This window comes from Girardinichthys multiradiatus, chromosome 1 (assembly GCF_021462225.1).
Source record: "Girardinichthys multiradiatus isolate DD_20200921_A chromosome 1, DD_fGirMul_XY1, whole genome shotgun sequence".
NCBI classification, from domain to species: domain Eukaryota; kingdom Metazoa; phylum Chordata; class Actinopteri; order Cyprinodontiformes; family Goodeidae; genus Girardinichthys; species Girardinichthys multiradiatus.
The window spans coordinates 36396703-36424675 of NC_061794.1; the positions used below are offsets into that span (position 1 = coordinate 36396703).

At 38.3% G+C, this 27973-nt stretch overlaps 1 protein-coding gene across 3 annotated transcripts in view; it reads left to right on the forward strand.

Annotated features, from left to right (window-relative positions):
- Positions 1-27260, forward strand: part of LOC124875296 (metabotropic glutamate receptor 4-like) — a 302423-nt gene extending 275163 nt beyond the window's left edge. For 2 of the 3 annotated variants that reach the window (XM_047377369.1, XM_047377378.1), the window contains 4 exons: positions 8299-8435; positions 10118-11053; positions 16713-16959; positions 23161-27260. In XM_047377369.1, the coding sequence (XP_047233325.1) occupies positions 8299-8435; positions 10118-11053; positions 16713-16959; positions 23161-23210 (1370 nt within the window). In that variant the 3' untranslated portion in view covers positions 23211-27260. Of the gene's footprint in view, positions 1-8298; positions 8436-10117; positions 11054-16712; positions 16960-18619; positions 18666-23160 lie in introns of all 3 variants that reach the window. The other variant, XM_047377387.1, reaches the window with a different exon arrangement.
- The last annotated feature ends 713 nt before the right edge of the window (positions 27261-27973 follow it).

Sequence of the window (27973 nt, forward strand, 5' to 3'; positions counted from 1 at the left end):
TTTTCTTTTTTTAAACACATGCTGTTCTTTGATTTAAAAAAAACAACTTTACCTACAAAAAAATGAAATATTTAAATAGTTCAATCTGATCTTGGGCAACATGATAGCATTTCTTCAGCCACAGCAGCTCACTGCAGTTATATGTAGCTGTCATGTAGGAAATTGGACCAGCAATCTGTTCAATCAGCAAGACAGCTGACAATAGACTTTGATCCGTGAGATATCCAACTGGCTGTCCAACAGCCAGATTGTTGATTGTTCATGCAGTTAATCAGATGGTGCAGCTATTTTCAAACTGGAATTTTAATGATAAATAATAAAAAATTGTTTCCAGACATTTACCAAACTAGGGGCAGCTCAATGTTGAATCTTAAAATACACTAACCACACACTAACCACACACTATTTTAGGTAGACCTGTTCAGTTGTTTGGTAATATAAAAAATCTGCCAAATTCTATGGAAGTAACTGAATAACACTGATTGACAATCAATTTCACATGCTGTTGTGCAAATGGAATAGACAACAAGGGGAAATCTTTGGCGATTAGCAAGAAGCACTCAATAAAGGAGGGGTGGCAAGAAGGTTTGCTGTGTCTGTCAGTGTAGTGTCCAGAGCCTGGAGGCCAGTACACCAGAAGACGTGGAGGAGGCCTTAGAGGGCAACAACCCAGCAGCAGGACCGCTAACTCCGCCTTTGTGCAAGGAGGAACAGGAGGAGCACTGCCAGAGCCCTGCAAAATGACCTCCAGCAGGCCACAAATGTGCATGTGTCTGCACAAACGGTTAGAAACCAACTCTATAAGGATGGTATGAGGGCCTGACGTTCACAAATGGGGGTTGTGCTCACAGCCCAACACCGTGCAGGACGCTTGGGATTTGCCAGAGAACACTAGGATTGGCAAATTTGCCACTGGCGCCCTGTGCTCTTCACAGATGAAGCAGGTTCACACTGAGCACATGTGACAGACGTGACAGAGTCTGGATACACCGTGGAGAGTGATCTGCTGCCTGCAACATCCTTCAGCATAACCGGTTTGACAGTGGGTCAGTAATGGTGTGGGGTGGCATTTCTTTGGAGGGCCGCACGGTGAGGTGAAGACTCCAGCAAAACTTAAAATACTAGGAAACAACTTTATTAGCGGACACAAACCTTATTTTTTTTTCACAATGTTTACAACAAAAAACAGGAACATTAAAGACATCATATGAAACACTGGCACTGGCCTTCGAATTACAAAGGATTTTTAAATGACCCCCAATGATTACGTCTAAGAGAGGTTAAAAAATTACGGATATGGTTATAGCTTTTCTGGAACCTAAAACCCCAGAAACAACCCTGATAACCCATGACCTACAAGGCTGTTTCAAATGTGGGTCTTGCATAAATTGACAATACACTAAAAATGTAAAACCATTTAAAGACCCTATCAGTGGCAATATTATTAATTTAAATGGCTGGCCACTACCAGTCAAAAGGTTTAGAAACTCACTTAATGGGTCTCTTTATTTTCATGACTATTTACATTGTAGATTCTCACCAAAGGCAACAAAACTATGAATGAACACATGGAATTATGTAGTAAACAAAAATGCGAAATAACTAAACATTTTTATATTTTGGATTCTTCAAAATAACCATCCTTTGCTTTGATTACTGCTTTACTCTCTTGGCATTCTCTCTATGAGCTTCATGATGTGGTCACTTTAGTATAGTTTTCCAAATGGTCTTGAAAGAACTTCCCAGAGGTTCATTAAGAGACTGCAAAAGTTTAATATTTCAGTCATCACAGCAAAGGGCTGTCTCCTGGGCCGTCCCCTGGGCCTCCTCTTGGTGGGACGTACCCAGAACACCTCTCCAGGAAGGCGTCCAGGAGGCATCCTAACCAGATGCCTGAGCCACCTCAACTGGCTCCTCTCGACGTGGAGAAGCAGCGTATCTACTCTGAGTCCCTTCCGGAGGACCGAGCTTCTCACCCTATCTCTAAAGGACAGCCCAGACACGCTGCGGAGGAAACTCATTTCGGCCGCTTGTATCCGGGATCTTGTTCTCTCGGTCATGACCCAAAGTTCATGGCCATAGGTGAGGGTAGGAACGTAGACCGACCGGTAAATCGAGAGTTTTGCTTTTCAGCTCAGCTCTCTTTTCACCACAACGGACTGGCACAGCGCCCCCATTACTGTGGCAGCCACACCGATCCGTCTGTCGATCTCCTGCTACATTCTTCCCCCACTCGTGAACAAGACCCCGAGATACTTAAACTCCTCCACTTGAGGCAGGAACTCCCCTTCAACTTGAAGAGGACAAGCCACCCTTTTCTGGTCGAGAACCATGGCCTCGGACTTGGAGGAGCTGATCCTCATCCGAGCCGCTTCACACTCAGCTGCGAACCGCCCCAGCGCATGCTGTAGGTCTTGGCTAGAGGGGGCCAGCAAGACCACGTCATCTGCAAAAAGAAGAGATAAAATCCTCTGGTCCCCAAACCAGACCCCCTCCAGCTCTTGGCTGTGCCTAGAAATCCTGTCCATAAAAGTTATGAACAGGACCGGTGACAAAGGGTAGCCCTGCCGGAGTCCAACATGCACCGGGAACAGGTCCGACTTAGTGCCGGCAATGCGAACCAAACTCCTGCTCCGCTTGTACAGAGACCGGTTTGCCCCTAGTAAAGGTCCCCCGATTCCATACTCCTGGAGCATCCCCCCAAAGGGCATCACGAGGGACACAGTTGAATGCTTTCTCCAGGTCCAAAAAGCACATGTGGACCGGTTGGGCAAACTCCCGTGAACCCTCGAGTACCCTGTAGAGGGTATAGAGCTGGTCCAGTGTTCCACAGCGGGACGAAAACCACACTGCTCCTCCTAAAGCCGAGGTTCAACTGTCAGCTGGACTCTCCTCTCCAATTCCCTGGTGTAGGCCTTACTAGGGAGGCTGAGGAGTGTTATTCCCCTGTAGTTGGAGCACACCCTCCGGTCACCCTTCTTATGAAGGGGGACCACCACCCAAGTCTGCCAGTCCAGAGGCACTGTCTCTGACTGCCATGCAATGTTGAAGAGGACATTATCGGGCGGGGGAAGGAGTACTTTGAGGATCTCCTCAATCTTGCCATCACGCATTCCGTGGTGGAAAAAGAGGCTGGGGACTCGGGGCTGGAGGAGATGTCTGGGGAGAGGGATGTCTGGGCGTCTCTGCTGAGTCTGCTGCCCCCGCGACCCGGTCCCAGAAAAGCGGAAGACGACGACGACGAGCTATGTATCTCTGAAGTGTTCATCACAGAAACAGCCTGGAGGAAGAAAGTGTCTCTGTGGTGGCTGGTTTTAGTGTTGCGCTGACCTGAAGGTAAAACCTTAAACAGCTTGTATGCAGGGTGTGTGGGGTCTGCAGAGATTTAAGCTGCCCTTTTCCTGACCCTAGACCTGTATAAGTCCTGGACTGGGTCTGTCAGCCCTGCTGATTCTCTCTGCAGACCTGATTGTTCGTTGCAGTCTGCACCTGTCCTGTTTTGTGAATGAGCTAAACCACACTGAGATGGATGAGGACAGGACACAATGAAAAGCCACGGACTATTTATTTAAATCAGCCTTATGACCTTTAGGGAAGTTGTAAAGAACACTGCAATACACCTTCACTCCAGCAGATGGCATTACTTCTTTACTTTGTTTAAAAGACTATTATCTAATAAATATTTTTTTGTTTCAACTGATAAACAACAGAAGGTGAGCAGCTTTAGAGTTATAGAGTTGGTCAATCCTTTCCATTAATTCTTAAGTTGCATTGGATCCATAAGCAGGAAAAAGATTAATACATTTTTTACATTTAATTTTTTTTACCAACCTCCATCTGCCCAGAGTTGTTCCTTTATAACTGCACAATTCATGTACAATAACTACTAAACACTGATGAACACACTTAGCTTTCCTTTATTATCATCAGGTAAACTCGTATCAGATAACTACAGAACATGTTTTTAGTAAAAAATTGATTTATTAAATTAAGAAAAAACTGATTTGAATTAGAGCAGAAGTACAGGGAACTGATACATTGACTATCTAATCATAAGCAAATATTTATATAAAGTAGAAGATGCGTAGACTGTGGAGTAGTGGATGGCAGGACATGAGGGTGAAGAGGACCATGGAACTTCTGGAAAACTGCATGCAAACCTGGAAATGTGGTTTCTCCTCCTGCAGGGCTGTCTGCATAAAACCATGAAAAATTATAACAAGCACATTCCACTAAGTTAGGTTTACATGAAAAGACAACCTTTGAGGAATGTGTATTTTTTTGTTCAAGGTTCTAACAGAACTGTGACAAAACAGTTTATAATTAATGCCAGCGATAAATTAAAATGTCACAAATTTCCAGCGAAAAATATTTTGTTTTATATTCTGCTACTTGCGGTCATTCACCACATGTCTACTAAACGTTCTATATTCACATTCAGTTGCCACAAACAGAAAAGAGGTGGAAGGAAAGTCCCAGAGTGCCGGGGCGAGATCAGGCAGCCGCCTGGTAAGCTTAGCAGCCAGCATAGTCATTAAGTGGAGCTACGCTGCTCCGAAAAACTCAGAAAGCACATTTCAAAGTAGGCTAATAATCTTGATGAACTGACTGCACAGGCGAAGTCTTGAGGCTGCTTTCTTGTGTAAAAACATCTTAAAACTACTGTTTGTGACAAATTGAAGGTATAAAAAGAATACATTTATACACATATACATATATCTGTGCTATTACTGCTGCTGCTGGTGCAATGCCTTGTTGAGCTCAACCCTGCCTCCTTAACAATCTTGGGAAAATCTGAAAAGACCTACTTCAGACCAGGACCTCTTCACCTCAAACAGAGTTGGCAATGTTACTTTAATAAAGTAACTAGTAATAAAGTAACTAGTTCTTAAATGATGTTACAAGTTGCTGACCAGAAAAATCAAGCCTTTTCTGTTTGCACGGTGTAGGATTGTCGGAGCTCGCGCTGGCAGCAGCAGGGCTCAAGTTGTTAGCCACAAGTGTTGTGGAAGGTGAATAATGCAAGATGCTTCAGAAGGTTGGAGGTGCTGGTCACGGAGGTGGATAATTTCTTCGTTCCCGGACATAACTTGCAATTCACATGCACATTTTCGCCTTTAACTTTAGTGAACATGAAATATTGCCTATACTTCCAACTTTCCAATGCTGTCTTTGAATTTACAAGACTCCCCTCCATCGTCATGTTTCTCTTTTGCTGTTGGTTTACTTTCTGTGTAGTGAAAACCTGCCTACCTGATGCCTTCTCAGCCAATCGGTGTCATGCATGCAGCTATTTGTCCATGCCGCTCCCCACTCCCCCACATCCTGCTTTTTTCTTGAAGAGAAAAGCAGATCTCTCGCAGCAGTAAACCCCGCTTACTAAGTTGTAGTAATGCCTCACGTTACATTGTAAACATCACAACAGCATTATGGAAATGAGAAAAGTAATTGGTTACATTACTCTGTTACCGAAAAAGTAATGCAGTTACTAATGCCGTTATTTTGTAATGTCGTGACTCCCAACACTGATTGTGTGCCCATGAAAGTGAAATTAACAGGGTAAATTTGTATCAAATCGCAACATGGGCTTTCAAAAACCTGGGGCTTTTCAAAAGCCTGTTCTTTCTACAAGCAATGGAAGAGGGGCTAATGTGAGAAAGTAAAGAAAATCATAATAATTTGAGCTTGGATTTCTATCTTAATGTAACCTTTATGTTTGGAAGGGGAAAAAAGCTGTACCTTATGTTTGCTTTGTAAATTTTCAACCCAAATTGGAATTGACAGGACAGTCTGCAGCGCTCAAAAGGGTTTTACCTTTATGCGATTCTTATAACTGCTCCTGAGTGTGCTTATTAGTATGGAAGTAGGTCAGTTCTGCTAGTGCAAAACAAAAAACAAATGGGTCTGGATGCATCCTGAAGTCATAATCATATGTTTTACAAAATCAGTCAATAAGGATTACCTTTAGTATCGTCTAATAGATAAGTGCCATGCATTTTAAACTTTAGATCTTCATGAATTACTTTTTTGTGATGTTATAGTAAATAACTGAAATACTTTTGAACAATGAAGCTGAGGGAATTTATAGCAGATAGGGTAAGAAAATCAATGCCACTGCCTCAAGTACTTTGCTCTTTAAAGTCTTCCAGAATAAGAAGTAAAGATTTAAAGGGCTAGTAGTGGAAACAACAGAAATATTCTGTCTATATATATATATATATATATATATATATTGTTTTTCACCCCTCTGCATACAGTCTGTACGCAGAGGGGTGAAAATCTCCTGCTCTTACCACAGCTGGGAAGGACAGGAGCGTTAGGACTGAGCTTCTCATGAGAGCACCTTCTGCTCATTGTGAAGAGTAACCATAACTGCCTTCATGTCGAGTCATCAAAAGTCTCCAATAACACATCAAGTTGCTAAATAAAGAAGTTGCTAAATATATAGTGATAAAGTTGATAAGTTGGCAACACTGCACATGGGTTGGTTCAGTTATTGGAACAAGATAAGACTTTCTGACAGGTCAATCAGACAATTTCTCTGTACATCTCAATTTATTTCTGTTGATCAGAGAGCGAAGAAAGGCTCTTAGTTTGCTCACGCTTAATGTGGTCTGACATGACATAGTGGTTTATTTCTTTTGAAAATGGAAAATACAATAGAGCATGCCTTTTAGGTATGTTTGATTTGTGTTATTGTTCACAAGTCAGACAAATAGCTACCTGTCAAACCTTCTTCATTTCTACTTTCAGAGAAATAATTAAGAATGTTAAAACAACTGGAACTGTGACATGTATGGCTAGATTGGTCTATCTTGCAACCACACAATGTCACCACATCTCCATAACAACCATTTATTTTAGGGCATCTTTACCAGGTGTGCTAAGTAGTGTGTGGGGGTGCTGTATTTCTGGCAGTGTATTTCCCAACACTAATATGTTTTGACTTTCTTCTCAGCCTACATACTGTTCTCTTTATACCTCCACTGGCATCACAACAGTCAAGCTAATCGACATTTTCTGTGTTAATTCAAAGCTGTGACCTGATTATTAAACAAGGAATTTGTTTACATTTACTTGCTGAACATGCAAACAGCAGTGTCTTCCTGCAACACTGCAAGTAATCAATTAAGGCAATCAAGTTGAAAGAAACAAACATCAATTCCCTTTATTGCTGACATTGGCAAGACTCTTCATAATAGCAGTGACTTCCTGCTGTTAGTTTAGACATGCCCAAATTGCAACAGGATAATACTAATGCAATTAAAACTCTGAGGTTTTTGATGAGAGCTTTGAGAAACTTAAATCTTCTCAAGAGAGTGAATGCAAATGTTTCAGAGGCCGACTTGCATGTTTCGAACGTGGACTCTCAGCTACAAACAACAATCAAGAATCAATACTGTGGCATTTTACAATTGAACAAAGCACTCAACTTATATATGTTAAACACAACAAAAGGGAGATACATGAATATTAATAAATGTCATTGAGTTTTGCTCAATATCATCAAATTAGTGAGGCTCATTAAAGTGATGCAAATATAATTTTTTCTTGTAGCTCTTTTTGTGAAGGTCTTGAACAAAACAAAAACACCAGAAACCGAAGTGTTGGCAGTCCAAATAGCAATTCCAACTGTAAGTTAACTAAGGACATGTTTGCATTCATCATGACTAGTTTCAACATGGTGTACAAATTTTAACAGCTGAGAAAATTCACTCTAAAGGAATACAGATTATAAATACATAAATGGACCAGATACTTGGATGTTGTTAGTGGTGTTTTTCTAAGAGAAGCTTTATGATGGGATCTTTTCTCTGATTCTGTGAATCCTCTTTCTCCCACAACATAATTTTATAGTTTACGTAGTGAAGCTCAAGAGGGAATTTTCAATTGCCTTAGAAACCAAACGCAGAGACATGAGAGAGACCTCAAAGCAGTAATGAAAATCAGTACTGTCATTCATTAGCAGTGATTTGGGACCTTGTAAATAACAGGCAATGTGGCAATAAGCAGAATGAAGTAGTGGGAAATGACATGGAAACATGAGGAGTTGGAAGCCCTGGCTCTTCTCAAAAGACCAGGATGTCACGCCTATCCACATCTATTTTGTTCTCATCATTTGTTCTCATCATTAAGAACATAACGGCACCAATGTGAGGTCTTGTTGCAACCTCATTTAATCTCAAGGCAGTTTGAAAAGAACACGATAAGTTCAGAATGTGCTGCTCAACATTGAAGTTTAACATATACTTTCCACTTGTTCCAACAGAACATTTTCTTTGTCCTTCCATTCTCTAGGAATTGCTGGCACCCCTGTGGTCTTCAATGTGAATGGAGATGCTCCTGGTCGCTATGAAATCTACCAATACCAGATCAGTAATAACACTACAGAATACAAGATCATCGGGCACTGGACAGATCAGCTCTACTTAAGTGTACGGACTACTCTTTTATATGTTACTGTATTGTATAAACAGCATTTTTTACTTTTTGTGACATAATGCTGTGCCAATGATCATTACCACCAGCATCAATGTTTGATGAGAATCTAACAATTTTTAAATAAATAAAAATTCGTAATATTTAATGTAAGGTTGTATTCAACCCCCCAAGTTACTTTGCAAATCCAACTTGCTGCAATTACACACACAAGTGTTTTGGTGTATGTCTCTACTGCTTTGCACTGGTGACTGAAATTTTTGCTCATTCATCTCAGCAGAAATCTGTGAGATTTGATGGAAAACATACATTTTCTATTGCCAGAGACTCACTCTTGAATTTTCATCTAAAGTCTAAAGCTTTTTGTAGCCTCTGACAGGCTTTCTTCAAGAATTTCCCTGTATTTAACTGCATCCATCTTCCCATCAACTCTGACCAGCTTTCCTTTTGATGCTAGCAGTTGTGATGGTGTGTTTAGGGTGATGAAGTGTTTTTTGCCACACAAACTGTTTAATATTTAGATAAAAAGTTCCATTTTGATCCCATCTAATGACAGCAGCTCGTTTCTTGCCACTCTTCCATAAAGGCTGAAATCTTTATCCCTGACCTGTCTGGTGTGTTTTTTGGTCTTCATAATGCTGTTATCACTAATGTTTTCCAACAAACCTATAAAAAACAAAAAATATCAAGATCTGTCACATCTAAGTAGTCTCCGGGGTAAAGGAAAACATAAAAAATATCTGATTTTAGACCAGTATATGACCCTAGTGCCACATACATTATAGCTTTAATCATAATATTTTTCCCAACTTATATATATAAATTAGATATATTAGTTTAATAATGGTGGGAATATATGTGCAGTTGTGTGCCCAGTCCAAAAATAAGAACCATGCCAAACCTGATGTCCTAGTGACAACATACAGACCATTACAAGAAATTAGAATAATATTTAAAAGTTTATTTATTTCAGTAACTCAATTCACTAAGTGAAACACATTATATAGATTAATTTCACAGACTGATGTTTTCAAGCCTTTATTTCTGTTAAGTATGATTCAACTTCGATTACAGATAATGAAAACACAATATTCAAAATAACAATATTAAGTCAGACCAATAAAAAAATTATTTTTAACGTAGAAAAGTGGCCTTAATGAAAATTATTAATTTTGGGGGCCTTAAACTCTATGGTTTCAGATTCCCATCTTCATCCATCTTACAAAGTGTTAATATAAAACAATCCAAAATGATTACAATTAATGCACAGTAAATTACAACTGATTGAATGTGCACCTTTTTCTGCCGTGCTTTATCCTTTCATTCAACTTTCCATTAATTTGTTAAGATAAGGCACTCTGAACAGCAAGTTTCTTAAACAATGACCTTTTGTGATTCCCATTCCATGATTACGTAGGACAGAACATGATTGTAAAACCTTTCTGTTTTTCAAAAAACAAAAAAACAATGAAAATGTATTTGTCTTATGCAATATCGTTATGTTTTGAAGAAAGTTTGAGTTTCATAGTTTTAAACCATGGTCATCAAAATAAACAGAAATTAACACTAGGGATATATGACTATATTTGTAAATAATCTTACGGAGGTTTGACAATCCTAGAACAAATTGGTAAAATAAATAATCTTGACCTCTCTCTTTTCCTTTAATTTTTTTCAGACTGATGAGTTGCAGTGGCCTGGTGGATCCCAAGAAGTTCCATCCTCCATCTGCAGCCAGCCTTGCCGTCCTGGGCAGCGCAAGAAGACAGTGAAGGGGATTCCATGTTGTTGGCATTGTGAGAGTTGTGACGGTTACCAGTATCAGGCAGATACTTACACCTGCAAGATGTGCCGCTTTGATTTGCGGCCAAATGACAACCACACGGGATGCGTTCCCATTCCCATTGTCAAGCTGGAGTGGAGCTCTCCTTGGGCAGTCATTCCTGTCCTGATTGCAGTGTTGGGCATCGTAGCCACTTTACTAGTGGTTCTTACATTTGTTCGCTACAACGACACACCCATTGTTAAGGCATCAGGTCGAGAACTGAGTTATGTACTATTGACAGGTATCTTTTTGTGCTATGCTACAACTTTCCTCATGATCTCCACCCCAGATGTGTTTGTGTGCTCACTGCGCAGGATTTTTCTGGGGCTGGGCATGAGTATAAGCTATGCAGCATTGCTAACCAAGACAAATCGGATATACAGGATTTTTGAGCAGGGCAAGATGTCTGTCAGTGCTCCTCGATTAATCTCCCCAGCCTCTCAGTTAGTCATCACGTTCAGCCTGATATCAGTACAGCTACTTGGAGTATGCATCTGGTTTGGGGTCGATCCATCACAAGCTATTATCGACTATGAGGACCAGCGTACAGCCAATCCTGAAATGTCACGAGGTGTACTGAAATGCGACATATCAGATCTGTCCCTCATCTGTCTGCTGGGTTATAGCATGCTTCTGATGGTCACCTGCACAGTTTATGCAATCAAAACAAGGGGAGTTCCTGAGACATTCAACGAGGCCAAGCCTATTGGCTTTACCATGTACACCACCTGCATTGTATGGCTGGCCTTTATCCCCATCTTTTTTGGGACTTCGCAATCAACAGAAAAGGTAAGCTTTCTAAGTCAAATCTGACAAAACTCCATAATAACAAGTCAAGTTTGCACAATTATTAGAGTAGTTCTGTATTTTAGTCTGTGCACAAATGCTGACGTTTGTGAATTTAGAGCACATCAATAAAGGTGCATGTACATGTATGGAAGTGTTTCATTTGGATGTCTTTTATGTTTCCATTGCACCTGATTGTGATAAAAATGGCTGCTGAAATTATGTTTTTGTGTAGGATCAGCCTCTTGTGTTTGTGAATGTCGCCACCATTCATCACAAGCTTCAGCGAGGGGATTACAAGACTTTTAGAGCCGGATTGTCAGGATGATTCATTCTTCTCAAATTTCCTTGGATATGATTTCTGTACTTGTGTTTCCATAAGTATTCACTGAGTGGGAAAACTGAGGCAGCAATCAACTTACATTCTTGCAAACAGGCATAGATGTTGTGAAATCGGACAGAACTGCTTTAGCTGTTGATTGTTGTTGTCAGCTGAAAGTGAATCATAAATTATATCTTAAAAGTGCTAATTCTGAGGTTGTGCAATGCAGATGAACACTAAATGGCACAGTGAAGAAAAGTCAAAACCCAACAGTGGCAAAAGCATCAGAGCGGGCTCAACAGAGCAACAAACAGCAACCATTAGACTAGCTACTGTTTATTTACATACAAAAATGTATAAATATGTTAAATTTACCAAAGACGACATACATTCTACAAACAGTACATTGAAAACATATCCATATCTTTTAAACTATCCAAGATATTGGAGTATTACAACCTGAAACTTCAATATTTTTCCTGGATTTTAATGTGATTGATCAACAAAAAATAGTGCACACTTCTAAAGAGTAAGGAGAAGAGCACTCGATGTTTTTATTGTTTGTATTCGGTCCCCTTGTGCAGATACTTTGTGGAACCTCTTTTTTTGTAATTACACATGAAAGTGTTTTGGTGTATGTTTTTACCAGCTCATGCACATTTGAAGACAGGGTGTAACTTATTCTTCTTTCCAAAATAACTAAAGCCCAGTTAGATTAAATGGAGAACATGAGCAAAAATCATTTTACAAGTCTTGCCAGAGATTCTCTGTTGGACTTACAGGGGTTGGACAATGAAACTGAAACACCTGTCATTTTAGTGTGGAAGGTTTCATGGCTCAATTGGACCAGCCTGGTAGCCAGTCTTCATTGATTGCACATTGCACCAGTAAGAGCAGAGTGTGAAGGTTCAATTAGCAGGGTAAAAGCACAGTTTTGCTCAAAATATATCAGGATGACAATGCACCAATACACACAGCAAGACTGGTGAAAGATTGGTTTGATGAACATGAAAGTGAAGTTGAACATCTCCCATGGCCTGCACAGTCACCAGATCTAAATATTATTGAGCCACTTTGGGGTGTTTTGGAGGAGCGAGTCAGGAAACGTTTTCCTCCACTAGTATCACGTAGTGACCTGACCTCTATCCTGCAAGAAGAAGGGCTTAAAATCCCTCTGACCACTGTGCAGGACTTGTATATGTCATTCCCAAGACAAATTAACACTGTATTGGCCGCAAAAGGAGGCCCTACACCATACTAATAAATTATTGTGGTCTAAAACCAGGTGTTTCAGTTTCATTGTCCAAACCCTGTAGGTCTGGGCTTTGACTCAGTCACTAAAACATGACCTTTCTACTATAGCTCTGACTTTATGTATAGTGTTATGGTATTGACGGCAGGTGAACCTCGATCTTGGTCTCAAATCTTTTGCAGCCTCTGACAGGTTTTCTTCTAGGCTTGCCTTAGGGGTATTCCACTAAATGGAGCTGAATACAAATGCATGTGACGTTTAACTTTTTTTATTTGATAAAAACTTCAAAAATATATACATATATGTTTTCTTCCCACTTCACAATTATGCTGTTCTTTGTGTGTGTCTATCACATAAAAGCCAACAATAAAATACAAAGATGTGGGTAGTTGTAACGTAAGAAAATGGGAAAGGTTCAAATGTGAATGAAAATGAGCTGGTCATTTTGAATGAGTAGCTGCAGTCAAACTATTGTGTTGTGCTCTTTCTGCCAAAACTATAAGGGTTAGTCTGCCAATGTGTTGTTTGCTCCCACAAGAAAACAAAAGGTCTGTTTGTTTTTTCTAAAACTGGTTTTATTTATTTATCAGTTCCCAGAAAACTCTAGACATGACACATAGTTTGAATTTTTGAGTTTGCATGCTCTGCTGAAGGTTGTTTCGTGTCAACATGTTTTGCACAGTAAACAAGATTCCTGGTGCAAATAGGACAACTCGATCTAAACTAGGAATGCCACAAAGAAGCCCAGAAATTTCATATTGAATTCTGCCCTCAGCTCTTTACCTTTAATGTTCCAGAGGAGCAGATTGACCATCATTTGAGGGTGTCCAGAAAGGTTTACGACAGCAGGTCCTATGACAGTGGACAAGGGTCTTGGCTCCCTTCAGAGAGGGACTTCACTCTGCACTCCAGAGGGCTGGCAATATTGTTCCGAACTCACCCCAGGGCAAGAGCAATCTTCTTGGGAGATTACCACAGTCGCCCTCTATCACCCAAAAATGCTCATGTGCAGTATGATGGAATACATGGATTTATCACGTTCATCTTTCTGTCTTATCTTGCTTTTTTTTTTTTTTTTAAATGCCATGAACGTCAGGGTCTTAATTTGTGCTGGGCTTCAGCCAAGACAAGATTTTTTATCCATACTATTACAAATCATAGCCTCCATAGTTAAGGTTTGCTTTTTTTACTTAATGTGAATGAAACATTTTTGGTAACTTAAGTGAAGCCAGATCAATAGACAGTTATTCTTGAATTGGACATAGTAGAAATCATGACATCTGCAAAGTTCTATAAAGCAGGAACGAAAAAAGTATCATTAAATAATAAAATTATATAAACACTGCATAGGTAAATTGTACAATAAACATATCCAATTTTCAAGTTCAAATGACTTTAATAAACAAAAACACTATCCACAGATGAACAAATTCCCAAATTCAGTTCCTTGTGTGGTGTTTAGATTGTAAATCTTAATGCTGGACCTACGTAAACACACTGTGGTCATTGTCATCCTTTGCTGATTCATGATAGCATCCTCAACTAGTAGAATAACATATGTTAGAACTGCATGCGCTGGTCATTAATAAATGTTGCTGATGGGTCTCAACCCCTTTTAGCAATTCCTGTCAAACAATTTGTTTGTGATGTTTGCAAACGTAATGCCAGACAGAACCCTAAGCTATTTTTTTTGAAGGATGTCTCCCAGCTGTGTTTCTACGTACATACAAGGGTTGGACAATGAAACTGAAACACCCGTCATTTTAGTGTGGGAGGTTTCATGGCTAAATTGGACCAGCCTGGTAGCCAGTCTTCATTGATTGCACATTGCACCAGTAAGAGCAGAGTGTGAAGGTTCAATTAGCAGGGTAAGAGCACAGTTTTGCTCAAAATATTGAAATGCACACAACATTATGGGTGACATACCAGAGTTCAAAAGAGGACAAATTGTTGGTGCACGTCTTGCTGGCGCATCTGTGACCAAGACAGCAAGTCTTTGTGATGTATCAAGAGCCACGGTATCCAGGGTAATGTCAGCATACCAACAAGAAGGACGAACCACACCCAACAGGATTAACTGTGGACACAAGAAGAAGCTGTCTGAAAGGGATGTTCAGGTGCTAACCCCTATTGTATCCAAAAAACATAAAACCACGGCTGCCCAAATCACGGCAGAATTAAATGTGCACCTCAACTCTCCTGTTTCCACCAGAACTGTCCGTCGGGAGCTCCACCGGGTCAATATACATGGCCGGGCTGCTATAGCCAAACCTTTGGTCACTCACGCCAATGGCAAACGTCGGTTTCAATGGTGCAAGGAGTGCAAATCTTGGGCTGTGGACAATGTGAAACATGTATTGTTCTCTGTTGAGTCCATCTTTACTGTTTTCCTCACATCCGGGAGAGTTACGGTGAGGAGAAGCCCCAAAGAAGCGTACCACCCAGACTGATGGATGCCCAGAATGAAGCATGGGGGTGGGTCAGTAATGGTTTGGGCTGCCATATCATGGCATTCCCTTGGCCCAAAACTTGTGCTAGATGGGCGCGTCACTGCCAAGGGCTACCAAACCATTCTTGAGGACCATGTGCATCCAATGGTTCAAACATTGTATCTTGAAGGCGGTACCGTGTATCAGGATGACAATGCACCAATACACACAGCAAGACTGGTGAAAGATTGGTTTGATGAACATGAAAGTGACCACTGTGTAGGACTTGTATATGTCATTATCAAGACGAATTGACGCTGTATTGGCCGCAAAAGGAGGCCCTACACCATACTAATAAATGATTGTGGTCTAAAACCAGGTGTTTCAGTTTCATTGTGCAATCCCTGTACATCGTCTTGTGTTTATTAGAGAAGAAAAAATATAAGATGAGGCAAGGCAGCTATCTATTTCTTCCTCTTTTTCCAAACAAATGTACTGAGTGAAATACTGTATAAACCACCTCAGTGTTTTTCTCAAGACATGATATAATTATTCAAGAGTCAAATGTATATAGAGTATTACATACCAGATATTTACACATTCTTTAAAAAAGACCGGTGACCTGTTTTTTCAGACTTAGGTTCTACAGTTTTGTGTCAAATACCTACTTTGTTGTCATTAAGCTGCTTTGTAATTAATTTTGGTGGTATGTTTAAGGTCATTTTGTATTTGTAAAACCAATGTATGTCCAATTATTAACTTCCTGGCTGTTGTCATGTAGTCTTGCTTTAATATTTCCCCATGATATTCTTCCCTTATGATGCCATGTATTTTGTGCAGTGATCCAGTCCCTCATGCACCAAACCATCGACACATAATACATCCACCTCAGCACTTCACAGATGGGATGGTATTCTTAGACTTACAAGTGTCCCCCTTTTTCCTCCAAATGTAACAATGTTCATCATAGCCAAACACTTTAATTTTAGTTTCATTGAACCACAGGACAGGGGCTGTACGGTAACGCAGTTGGTAGCACTGTTGCCTTGCAGCAAGAAGGCCCTGGGTTTGATTCCCGGGGGGGGTCTTTCTGCATGGAGTTTCATGTTCTCCCTGTGCATGCGTGGGTTCTCACCGGGTACTCCGGCTTCCTCCCACAGTCCAAAGACATGCCTGTTAGGTTAATTGGTCATTCTAAATTACCCTTAGGTGTATGAATGAGTGCATGCATATAGACAAAGTTGTTTGTGTGTTGCCCTGTGATGGATTGGTGACCTGTCCAGGGTGCACCCTGCCACTCGCCCATAGACTGCTGGAAATAGGCACCAGCTTCCCCGTGACCCACTATGGAATAAGCGGTAGAAAATGACTGACTGAACCACAGGGCACATCTGCAATAATAAAGTTATCTTTTTAATGTGCATTTGGAAGCAAAAACGAAACGCATTAGGCTTTATGAAGTGTTTATGACCTGTATATAACTATTGGCTTTCAATTGCACATACAGACCTTTGGTACAGTAGAGGTGGGATATCTGTACTATATAAAGATAATCTTTCCCTCAACTGTGTTCAGAGAAATGTCAGTACTGTGCAAAGATTTGCCTCTAAAAACTGTCAACTAATATATCCTTTCTCCTCTGTCACTTTCACAATACAGATGTATATCCAGACAACAACTCTGACCATCTCTGTCAGCCTCAGTGCATCAGTTTCACTGGGAATGCTCTACATGCCCAAGGTCTATGTGGTTCTCTTTCATCCAGAGCAGAATGTGCCCAAGCGCAAGCGCAGCCTCAAGGCTGTGGTCACTGCAGCCACCATGTCCAACAAGTTCAACCCCAAAGGAGGCCTGAGGCCAAATGGAGAGGCTAAATCTGAACTCTGTGAAAGTCTGGAAACACAAGGTTTGTAGTATACCCCCTTGTTATAGTAAAGAGATTGAAAATGGAAATTTGTCTATAAAAAGCTAATTTCAAGCTAAAACATGTTTCGTGCACAAGCTGTTTTAGAATGTGAAGTATAATGTTAAATTATCCACACCCCTTTGATCTTTTCAAATTTTTTACTTACAAAGTAGTGCATAATTGTGAAGTTGAAGTAAAATGATAAATGCTTTTCAAGATTTTTACAAGTAAAAATCTAAAAACTATAGTAAGCATTTGTATTCAGCCCCCTTACTACAAAACCCCTCAGTAAAATTCAGTGGAATCAACTCCCTTTAGAAGTCATCTAATTAGTAAATAAAATGTGTTTTATTTAATCTCACCAAAATAAAGCTGTTTTGTGAAAGCCCCAGAGGTTTGTTAGAAAACATTAGTGAATAAACAGCATCAATAAGACCAACAAACACAGGAAACAGGTCAGAGTTTAAGTTGTGGAGAGGAGTGGTGTTTAACGGTGGGTTAGGTTATTAGACAGTTTTGAACATCTCATATAGTACTGCTATATCTGTCATCTACAAATAGAAAAAAGTATGACAATTGCAAACCTACAGAGACATGACAAGAAAAGCATTTATGAGACAGCAGCCAAGAGGTCCATGGTAGCTCTGGAGAGTGCAGAAATCCACAGATCAGATAGGACTTTATTTGACAATTATTAGTACTGCAATCCACAATTCTATGAAGAAAAAATAACAATGCGCATAACTTTGAACACACAATTGTTATGGTATAACATGGTGGTGGCAGCATAAGGCAATAGGAGGTATCTTTTGTAGGGACAAGGAAGCTGGTCAGAGTTGATAGGAAGATGGATGGAGCCATCAATCCTGAGAGACTGTAAAAGACGTGAGTCAGGAACACAGGTTCATCTTCCAGCAGGACAACAACCCTAAACAAAGAGTTACAATAGTATCGTTCAAAAGTATATTCATGTGTTAGAATGGACCAGTTCTAGCCAGACTTTCAAATTGGTACCATATGCTCTAAATCCAATGTGACTGACCTTAATCTATTTTGCAGTGTCTAAAAGATGTGCAAAGCTGGTAGAGACATACCACAAAAGGCCCAAAAGTGTAATTGCATTAACTGGTTGTTCAACAGAATATTGACTCAGAAGGGCTGAAAACAAATGAAATACACTTTTCAGATTTTCATATGTAAAAAAAAAATTATTCCACAAACATTTAAGCATTACTTGTTTTGGTCTTTCTTACAACATCCTCTTTTTTTATTCTTGATTAATTACTTGAGCAGGTTTTAAAAAAGGCAAATGTAAAAACAAAAGTTGTACTTTTACTAACTCACAAAGGATTTGTGAGTTCACTATGATCATATGTATGAGTAGGCAGTCTGAGTGTGGGGACAGGCTTAAATCCAATCATGCACCCACATTTAGTCGGATGACTGAGGGTTCTGATTTTATGCTTTGACAAGTTGAATTGTATATAATGATGTATATTAGGACCACAAAGCCTGTGCCCACACTTGCCCAGTTTTTTGTGTGTCTGAGAACAGAGATGTTCCATTTTTTTCCAATTATAGAGCACATTTGCTGGCGAGGACACGCACCACCACTTTTGAACTGTGAATCTAACAACTGCTCTTTGTGCTTATATGTCAGACTGTGTTGAGGGAGGGGAGCCTTGTGAGGGACTGTAGACTCTCAGGTAATGAGATTAGTTAATGACTTTGCCCTTTTATTATTTTTGACCACATTTTTTCTGTTACTTTTTTTTAAATGTTCACCACCTGTAAAACACTCTTGCCTGCTGATACGTGCACTGTTTGAATGAGTGTTGGCTAAAATGCAGCACCCGGAATGACTCAAGGCAGTAAACCCACCCTCAAATACAACAGTGAATATAAATACTGAGCATTTTTCTCATTTAGTCTCTTTCTAATGAGGTTATTGGCATAAGGTTAATGGCAGATTTTGTTACTAGCCCAGGTAATTCACACATACAGGGAAATAAACACAAACTTCTCTACAAAATAATTAATAAAGTGATATAGAACAGAGATTAAATATCGATCATGTCTAATTATTCCTTACTTAAAAAAAAGTGTTTCTGGCAATAGCAAGTTTGAGATGTCTCATGTATAGAAAAAAATGTTACATGCATTTCTCAGATGGGATTTTAAAACACAACTATCTTTAAATGTTGAAGGTTCCAGAGACCTTTTCTATGGACTTTGATCTTCAGTTATTTCCTTTGACTGGGCCATTGTCTTTCTCTGAAACCAACTGAGAGTTTGAGTGGTTGTGTGTTTGGGATATTAGTCTTGCTGGAAAATCAACCCGCTTTTCATCTTCAGATTCAAGAATGTCTTTGTGCATTTCTCCATTAATCTTTCCTTCAGTTAAATGATGTCTGCTAGTAGCATATACTGAAAAGCAGATCTACATCATAATGATCAGTCCTCCAAAATTTCTCCTCTAAATATGCTAAGTCCAATAATATCCAAAAATGTTATTTTTGTTTCATTTTACAAAACTTTATTCTCTCATTATTGTATTGACTTGTTCAGCAACAAACAATTAATAAACTTCAACAAGCTTTTCCTCCATTATCCATGTCTTGAACTTTGAGCTTGCATAAAGGCCAATGTGATTGACAGTATTATTAATTGTTTTCATGAAAGAAATTTACCTGCTAATATCACGTCTTGGTGAATCAAGGGCTCCTTGGCTCTAGGAGGACTCCTCTGATTTTTTTATGCATCTTTGAAAAATCCTCTGAGGAGTACCTGGTTGTGGCTGGCTTATGGTGAAACTATGTTCTATCCACCTAAGAATTATGTCCTCTATGATGCTCACAGGAACACACAAGTTTAAAAACACATCTGTGATCAATGTTATCGCTATACTTTGCAACAGCATGGTTACAAAAGTTTTGCTTTCACCCATGATGACATACTTCTTGGGTATAACCTCAGCAGTATGAAACCTTTTTATATGCCATCAGTTAGGACTAAACCAGCTGATATTAACTGGCACCGATAAGGAGAAAATCTGCTTCCAAAATACTGACAAATTTTAGCTGTTTTCTTGGCATTGATTGGTATTCCAATGTATTACAACTAATTTATGGACACATTTTTTTTTATTTCTTTATATGTGTGGATTCCTTGGGTTGTTACCATTATCTGGTTTGAACTGCCCCTCTATCATCTATCTATCTATCTATCTATCTATCTATCTATCTATCTATCTATCTATCTATCTATCTATCTATCTATCTATCTATCTATCTATCTATCTATCTATCTATCTATCTATCTATCTATCTATCTATCTATCTATCTATCTATCTATCTATCTATCTATCTATCTATCTATCTATCTATCTATCTATCTATCTATCTATCTATCTATCTATCTATCTATCTATCTATCTATCTATCTATCTATCTATCTATCTATCTATCTATCTATCTATCTATCTATCTATCTATCTATCTATCTATCTATCTATCTATCTATCTATCTATCTATCTATCTATCTATCTATCTATCTATCTATCTATCTATCTATCTATCTATCTATCTATCTATCTATCTATCTATCTATCTATCTATCTATCTATCTATCTATCTATCTATCTATCTATCTATCTATCTATCTATCTATCTATCTATCTATCTATCTATCTATCTATCTATCTATCTATCTATCTATCTATCTATCTATCTATCTATCTATCTATCTATCTATCTATCTATCTATCTATCTATCTATCTATCTATCTATCTATCTATCTATCTATCTATCTATCTATCTATCTATCTATCTATCTATCTATCTATCTATCTATCTATCTATCTATCTATCTATCTATCTATCTATTTTTTACAGAAAAAAATGTTGATTTGCTGAAAACATATTTTCCCCACTGTGACCTGCACACCAGCATGAAGGGAAGGGACAATAAATGTGTATGGTGTTTAAAAATGCCCACTCAGCATGGTAGGGCCAGGTAATGTAGGAAGATGACACCACCTTCCCCGAGAGCATGAGACCACCGATAGCCATGTGTTCCCTATAATTTGTTTCTCTGCTGACAAAAAAAAGACATTTGTGGAAATGAGACAACAACAATAAGAGTGAACAAGAGAAGACAGATGAGTCTGCCAGCTTCAATTCTTTCTGGACCATCTATTTTTTATCTTGGCCTTGCAGCACATGAATATTCAAATAAGGTTCATTAATTGATGCTTCACCAGGATGAGATACTTTAGATGAAATGGCAAGAATGCAGCCTCCCATTCCCACACCCAACAGGGCTCTGATAAATTTAGAGAAGTGTTTCCTATTAAAGATCTTTCCTTCAATCTTTGTGCCCAACAAGTCTTTTAGCTGTTCCCTGAATCTGATTTTTTCCCTCTCACATATTCAATCAGCCAAGGCTGTTGTGGACAGATTGGCAGATTGGTTGTATGATTACCACCACTGAGCATGCTCACTGAGGGCTGTTTATTTAAAGAATATGGCACATACGTACACTGACACATAAACTACATGCAGTTAAGCATGATGCCTGAAGAGGTTCAGGATGTGTGGTCGTTTTGTTCTTTGTGCAGTTTGCTTAAAGATCAATGATCTTGCTAATAATTATTTTATTCTACAGTTCCAAAAAATAAAAAGTAAAGTAAGGTAAAGACGCTACCAGTTAAACCAAGTTTTAGATACAATTAATATTTCAGTCATCACAGCAAATGGCGGCTATTTTAAGGAATCTAAAAAATAAAACATAATTAAAGTTATTTTACAATGTTTTTGTTTGCTACATAATTCCATATTTGTTTATTCACAGTTTTGATGCCTTCAGCGAGAATATACCTACAATGTAAATAGTCATAAATATAAAGAAAATCATTAAATGAGAAAGTGGTTCTAAAACATTTGACCGGTAGTGTAAGTAATAAGAACTTTTATTGGATAAGGGTGTTCAGTGTCTAATATAACAATTTCTCTAACCTCAAAGTAATTTAACAATTTGAAGCACTAATTCACTTACTGCTGCATGCTTTGCTCGGTGCACAGAGAACTCACAGGACTTTGCATGCAGTGAGAGACTGGCACTTGAATTACTTTTGCATTTAATGCTAATGCTGTGATCTGCCAATTGCCACATTGTAGTGCATTTATGATACAGTTGGATAATTATGAAACACAAAGCTGACTTTGTAAATTGTGCAAACTGTAACATATGTATTGACACCAAAATTAGATTTAGCAAACCTAATGTCGTTTTTTAAATATCGTATTACTTTATTTAACCATTAAAGACCAACTGAAGTTTAAATTTGAATTTAAAAGTGTCTAGGGAAACTGAAATCAGTGCTACAACACAGCATGCATCAAAAGTTAACAACTTCAAAACATAAAGCATCATTAGAAAAAATATATAAGTATAATAATGCCTAATTTATTTTAATTTCTTAATATTACAGATGCTCATAACCACAGATAAATAGTTAAAATACCAGCTTGTCAGCAACTATAGTAAGGGTTTAATTGATGTAATACAAACATTTTTTTTCATTGTTTATTGAGAAGGGCATAAATATTTTTTGACATTTTTTGACATAAATTATTTTCAAAGTTGATACTCTTTATTGTTTTATTATTTTTTGAGAGATTCCTGTGTTGTTTCCTATCAGACACAAAATTATTGTTTTAATGTAAATCAAATAAAATCTAAACATGCCAGAGTGAATAACTTTGGCCCAAACTGGAAGTTGTGAGAATTTTTGTCAGCATTGTTTACAGATTATGTTTGGATTTTGGGGTCAGTTAGACAGCATGGTACAGTCTGGCATGTTGATCTGGCATGTTTGCCTCAGTTATGAGTTGCATCTGTACGCAGTATCAAAAACTAATTACTGTTCTGTGCAGTTTATTCATTTTAAAATGTCCATTTTAATGCTCTGCATTGATGGTTAGTTTTTATGAAAATGCAGTTTTACATCAACACCCGTGTTATCAGAATTAGTTCCACCTGTGCTTGGTTAATGAAGTCATCTATAAATAGAGCCTTGCATCAATCTGTATTTCCATGATGTGGATTTTTAAAGATTACCCTCCCACGCCTATTTGAGGCTCAACCATTTCATTTCATTTTTAACCCTTTGCTTTTTCTCTGCACCTTCATTTGCAGTGTTGGCCTCGAAGCAGACATACATCAGCTACAGCAACCATGCCATCTAAGACAAAGACAAACCATGAGAAAGAAGCAAAGGTTTACCACGAGAGGAATCACCTGTTTTTTTAGGGGGTCACTGAAAAGTTTGATGAAGAACCTTCAAACCACTGCAAAAGAGAGTACATGGAATGAATCATGGAAATTACTCTCACCTCACTCAAACAAGGATGCCATATTTTTCTAGGGAATACGGCTTGAATGCCAAATTAATATTAAATGAGTATATTGCAGAATTGAGATGGGAGATGTAAGAGAGCTTGAATAGATAGGAATTCTCCTCTTCTAACTCTTTTGGGGTCTTAAGTGAGAGTTGATTATTGACGTTTTCAAAGCAGGCTGAGAAGAACACCTGGAATCTAGAGTATGCTTTTTCTTCTGAAGTGTATAGCACACAAAACTTCAGTTCTTCATGAGGCTGAATCATTACATTTTTGCAAAACCAGGGAGTTGGTGTTGTGTTTTTTTTGTTTTGTTTGTTTGTCAAACACAGTTGACAAGATGAATCATTATCTTGTCAAACATGGTTGACAAGATGATCCATTATAGAAACAGTATTTTTGTTTACAGTAATCAGTGGAGTTGGAAGTTGCAGTTCTCTTCATACTGTACATGCCTTACTACAGCACACTCAGTATTCCTACATGAACTAATCACAAATGAAAGAAAATAAAACAATGGGTCATCCCAGTTGTTAAGTATAATTTTCATAATGATGATATCATCATCATCTTGAGAAACCTCCTGTACAGTCCCAGAGCATGCTATTGGGAACATCCCGTGTACCGTGCTGTGTTGTCAATGTCTTTGGAATGCAACATTGTCACATTTGTCATTCACAGTGAAGATGTAATTTTGAATCGTTACCTGTTAGGTAACATTCTGCTGGACAAAAGAGCAATTATACACAAAAGGAGCTAAACTGAATTGCAATTCAATATTTTTACATCATTCTCCATACATATCAGCTGACTTGATAATGCATTTTTTTTTTTTTACATAAATAAAATGGTCCTTATTTATCTCGCACAGGCAGAACCTTTAGGCAAGTCAAGGAGTTTTCTGATTGTTCTGATTGTTCTTTATCGCAGCCTCCACTCATTGTTTTTGACAAAACCAGGTTATTAGAATGGAATCTATTTCTGTATGTTTATTCCAATGTTAAAGACGCAGTGCTGAATTTTGCCCTGCGTTTAGGAATACTCATTCACTCTTATCTTAGTGCTGCAGCAATAGTTCAGTTTAGACTGTACCCTGTACCTAAATGCAGTGTTTAACAAAATTGTTTGTAATGATAAGAAACCTTAACATTTCTGTGTTTTGCACGTTTTAAAATATAAACCTAATGCTAATGATGGATTATAGGGGAGAGACTGAGAATTTCTAGGTCAGCATTAAATAGTTTGCAGTTTTTGTTTTGCTGCACACTATTTTGCTTTCTTTGTCCTTTTTGATGACTATTAATGCTAAAATGATCAGTTATCAATGACATCTTCATTAGCATTCTGGAGGTAAATACGATTTACATAATCTGGCTGTTTAATGCTTAGTAGTAATTTTAGAGAAATCCAGATCTTTCAAGTTGGTGGTCATCAGCTTTTCTTTCAGCTGGTTCAGTTTGTTTGGACAGAAGACAAATTAGCTCAATGTTTAACAACCCGCTCTCGGAAAACTAAAAACCCCAAACGACAAAAAAACACGTTTTCACCAAGCATAATTGCAAAAGTTTTCATGCTCCTTGAACTTTCCCACATTTTGTCATGTTATCACTACAGTCATCAATATAATTTAATAAAATTTCATGTGATAATTTTAAACCAACACCAAATAGTGGATTTTTTTTTTATTTAATAAAATTTTAAAAACCACAAAATATCGACTCAGTCACCTTGACTCAATAGTTTTTAGAGCTACCCTTTGCTGTATTTGCAACTGTGGGTAATTTATTTTTTGCAATTTGTCTTTACCGTGCGTATTTTATATCTAGAGACTGATTCTTCTTTGCAAAATGCAGTAGCTCAAGTTCAGTTAGATATGTTATTTCAGCGTCTGTAAACATCAATTTTTTAAGATTGAAGAACTTTGCCCCAGTTTTAGGTCTTTTGCAGCTTTTTTTCCAGGTCTGTCCTGCATTTAGCTCAAGCCACCTTCTCTTTCCCTGCTGTAGAAAGTAATCCCCATAGCATGATGCTGCCATTACCATGTTTCACGGTGCGCATTGTATGTTTCCAGGTAGGCTAGGTACACTAGAAAGTTCAGTCATGGTCTATTCTTACCAGAGCACCTTCTTTCTCATGTTTGGTGTTCCTCAAACATGACTTGTGGTAAACTGTAAACAGGGCTTCTTATCACTTTCAACATTGTTCTTCTACTTGCCACTCCTATGTAAAGGCCAGATTTGTGGAGTGCAAAACTAATAGTTGTCCTGTCAACAGATTTTGTTACCTGAGCTGTGGATTTCTGCACCCCATACAACATAGGCCTCCTAGTAACCTCTCTGAATTTACCTCTCCTCACCCTGGCCATCAATTTAGGTGGATTGTTTTCTTAAGCTTTTTACAACTTTATTTCTGACCTGTTTGGTGTGTTCCCTAGTCTTCATAATGCTGTTTGTTCACTAATGGTAAATGGCTTACACTTGTATTGCTCTTTATCAAGTCAGCAGATCCCAAAGCGCTTTACACTACAATCAGTCATCCACCTATTTGTACACACAGTGATAGTGGTAAGCTATATTGAAGATACAGCTGCCCTGGGGCAGACTGACAGAAGCGGGGTTGGCATACAATTGGCACCATCATCAGCAGGCCATCAGCAGGCAAGGCAGGTGAAGTGTCTTTGCCCAAGGACACAACTGAGACAGACAGAGCTGGAGTTTGAACCGACAACCCACCAGTTACAAGACAAACCCCTACCACCTGTTGCCACCATCGCCCCAACACTAATTTACAAAAAAACGTTAAGGACCTATCAGAAGATCTGTATGCTGAGATGAAATGACACACAAGGGTACTCTATTGACTAATCACATTACTTGTGAAAACACGTGTTTCCTGAGATCTTATTTAAGTATATTGATAAAAGGCAGCTCAATTTATACCACCACACATTTTTCCATATTTGTGTTTGTTCTAAAAACATACATTATTTTTCTTCTACTTTACAATACATGCTAGTTTGTGGTTGTCTATCATATTAAAGTCCATAAAAATACATTAAAATGTGCAGTTGTAACATGACAAAATGTGTAAACTTTCTATGTTTATTTTTTGCAAGGCAAGCTAGATGCAATGATAGCAGCCTGTCTTTTAGACAAAACATTATGGAATCCGCCAAAGTCCTGGCATCTCAAATATGCATTTCAAAAGAATGTTTAGGCCTTTCTGCCATCTAGCACTCACGACTGAGAGTTGATTACAAATTATATATTTGCTTGATAAATAAGGGCCAGTGCCTTCATCCTGTGCCTCATGCCAACTACTTCTGCAATTCTTTTTCAGTTTCATGGTGTTCTGTGTATTCTGTTCAAGCATAATTCAGCACTGAACATGTACAGTTTATAGTTATGTGCAAACTGCATTCCTGTCTTCAGTCTCAAGCATTTGTCATAAATAGTAAATCTTGAATTTGTTTCATTAAATGTTATTCTCAGCAATGCAAAAGTCTGTATGTTGCATGTCAGAACTCATATGTCACAAGAACAGTTTGAGAGAAAGGCATAATGTTCAAAAGGAAAACTGCTGCAGATGATTATAAATAACTAAAAGTTTCAGTGACTGATTTATTCAGCTTCAGCAAGTCTACACTAATGCAACAAAAGTTTTCTCATTATTGGATCGAGTATTGTTTGTGGGATTGTTTGTGTTTGTGAATATCAATGATTTACTGTTTTTTATGCCACAGATCCTTTTATTTCTTTTTCTACAACACTGTGTGTGTTGCAAAATACAATATGTAAGTGCTGACTGAAGTTAAATGGTAAGTTAATGTATCTTATTACAATGGATTGATCATGTCTGCTTTATGTACTGACATATTAAAAAAATATCAAAACGTTACAGTGCCTGAATATTTATGAATTATCTATATGAAAAAAAAAATCTAAATGTGTGGAGCATGTTCATTTTTATACAATATGTTTCTAATAAAAGATTGTTTTGCTAATAATATGTCACTGCTTCTTTATAAATGTTGTGCTAGCAAAATACAACACAATATTAGAGAGGTACAACGATGTTAGAGTGCTGTTAGGTTGTTAGTTCAACAGAAAAAACACCACAAAAAAGAGTTTAAAAAACATTTTGTAGATCGAAAAAAGGCATTGTCTTCATTATTTCTCCCATCTTGTGTTATTCATCATACAGCAAAACAGGCCCTCAGCATGCTACTACCACTATCATGCTTGACAGTTGGTGCATTGCCCTGTGGTTTGAAAGCCCCATCTTAACTCAAAAATACTTCTTGTTATTGAGGCCATATAGCTCAGTCTTTCGCCACTTTCACAAAACATCGCAATGACGAGCCACATCTAAATTCCCAAAGGCCAATATAAATCGCAAGTAGAGAGTGTGTTATTCTGCAACAGCTGTCAGTTTACAAAAAATATAGCCGGCAGTACGGGCTGGCTGGAGGTATTGTATGGCATCGAAGTCAGCACTGCGCATGAGATCAGTATTGTAAGTCTCCCTTTTTAAAACAATAATGGCGGACGCACTTAGTGTAGCGATCCTATTGTTAGCCAAACAAATGCTTCAAATTTAAATGATATAGC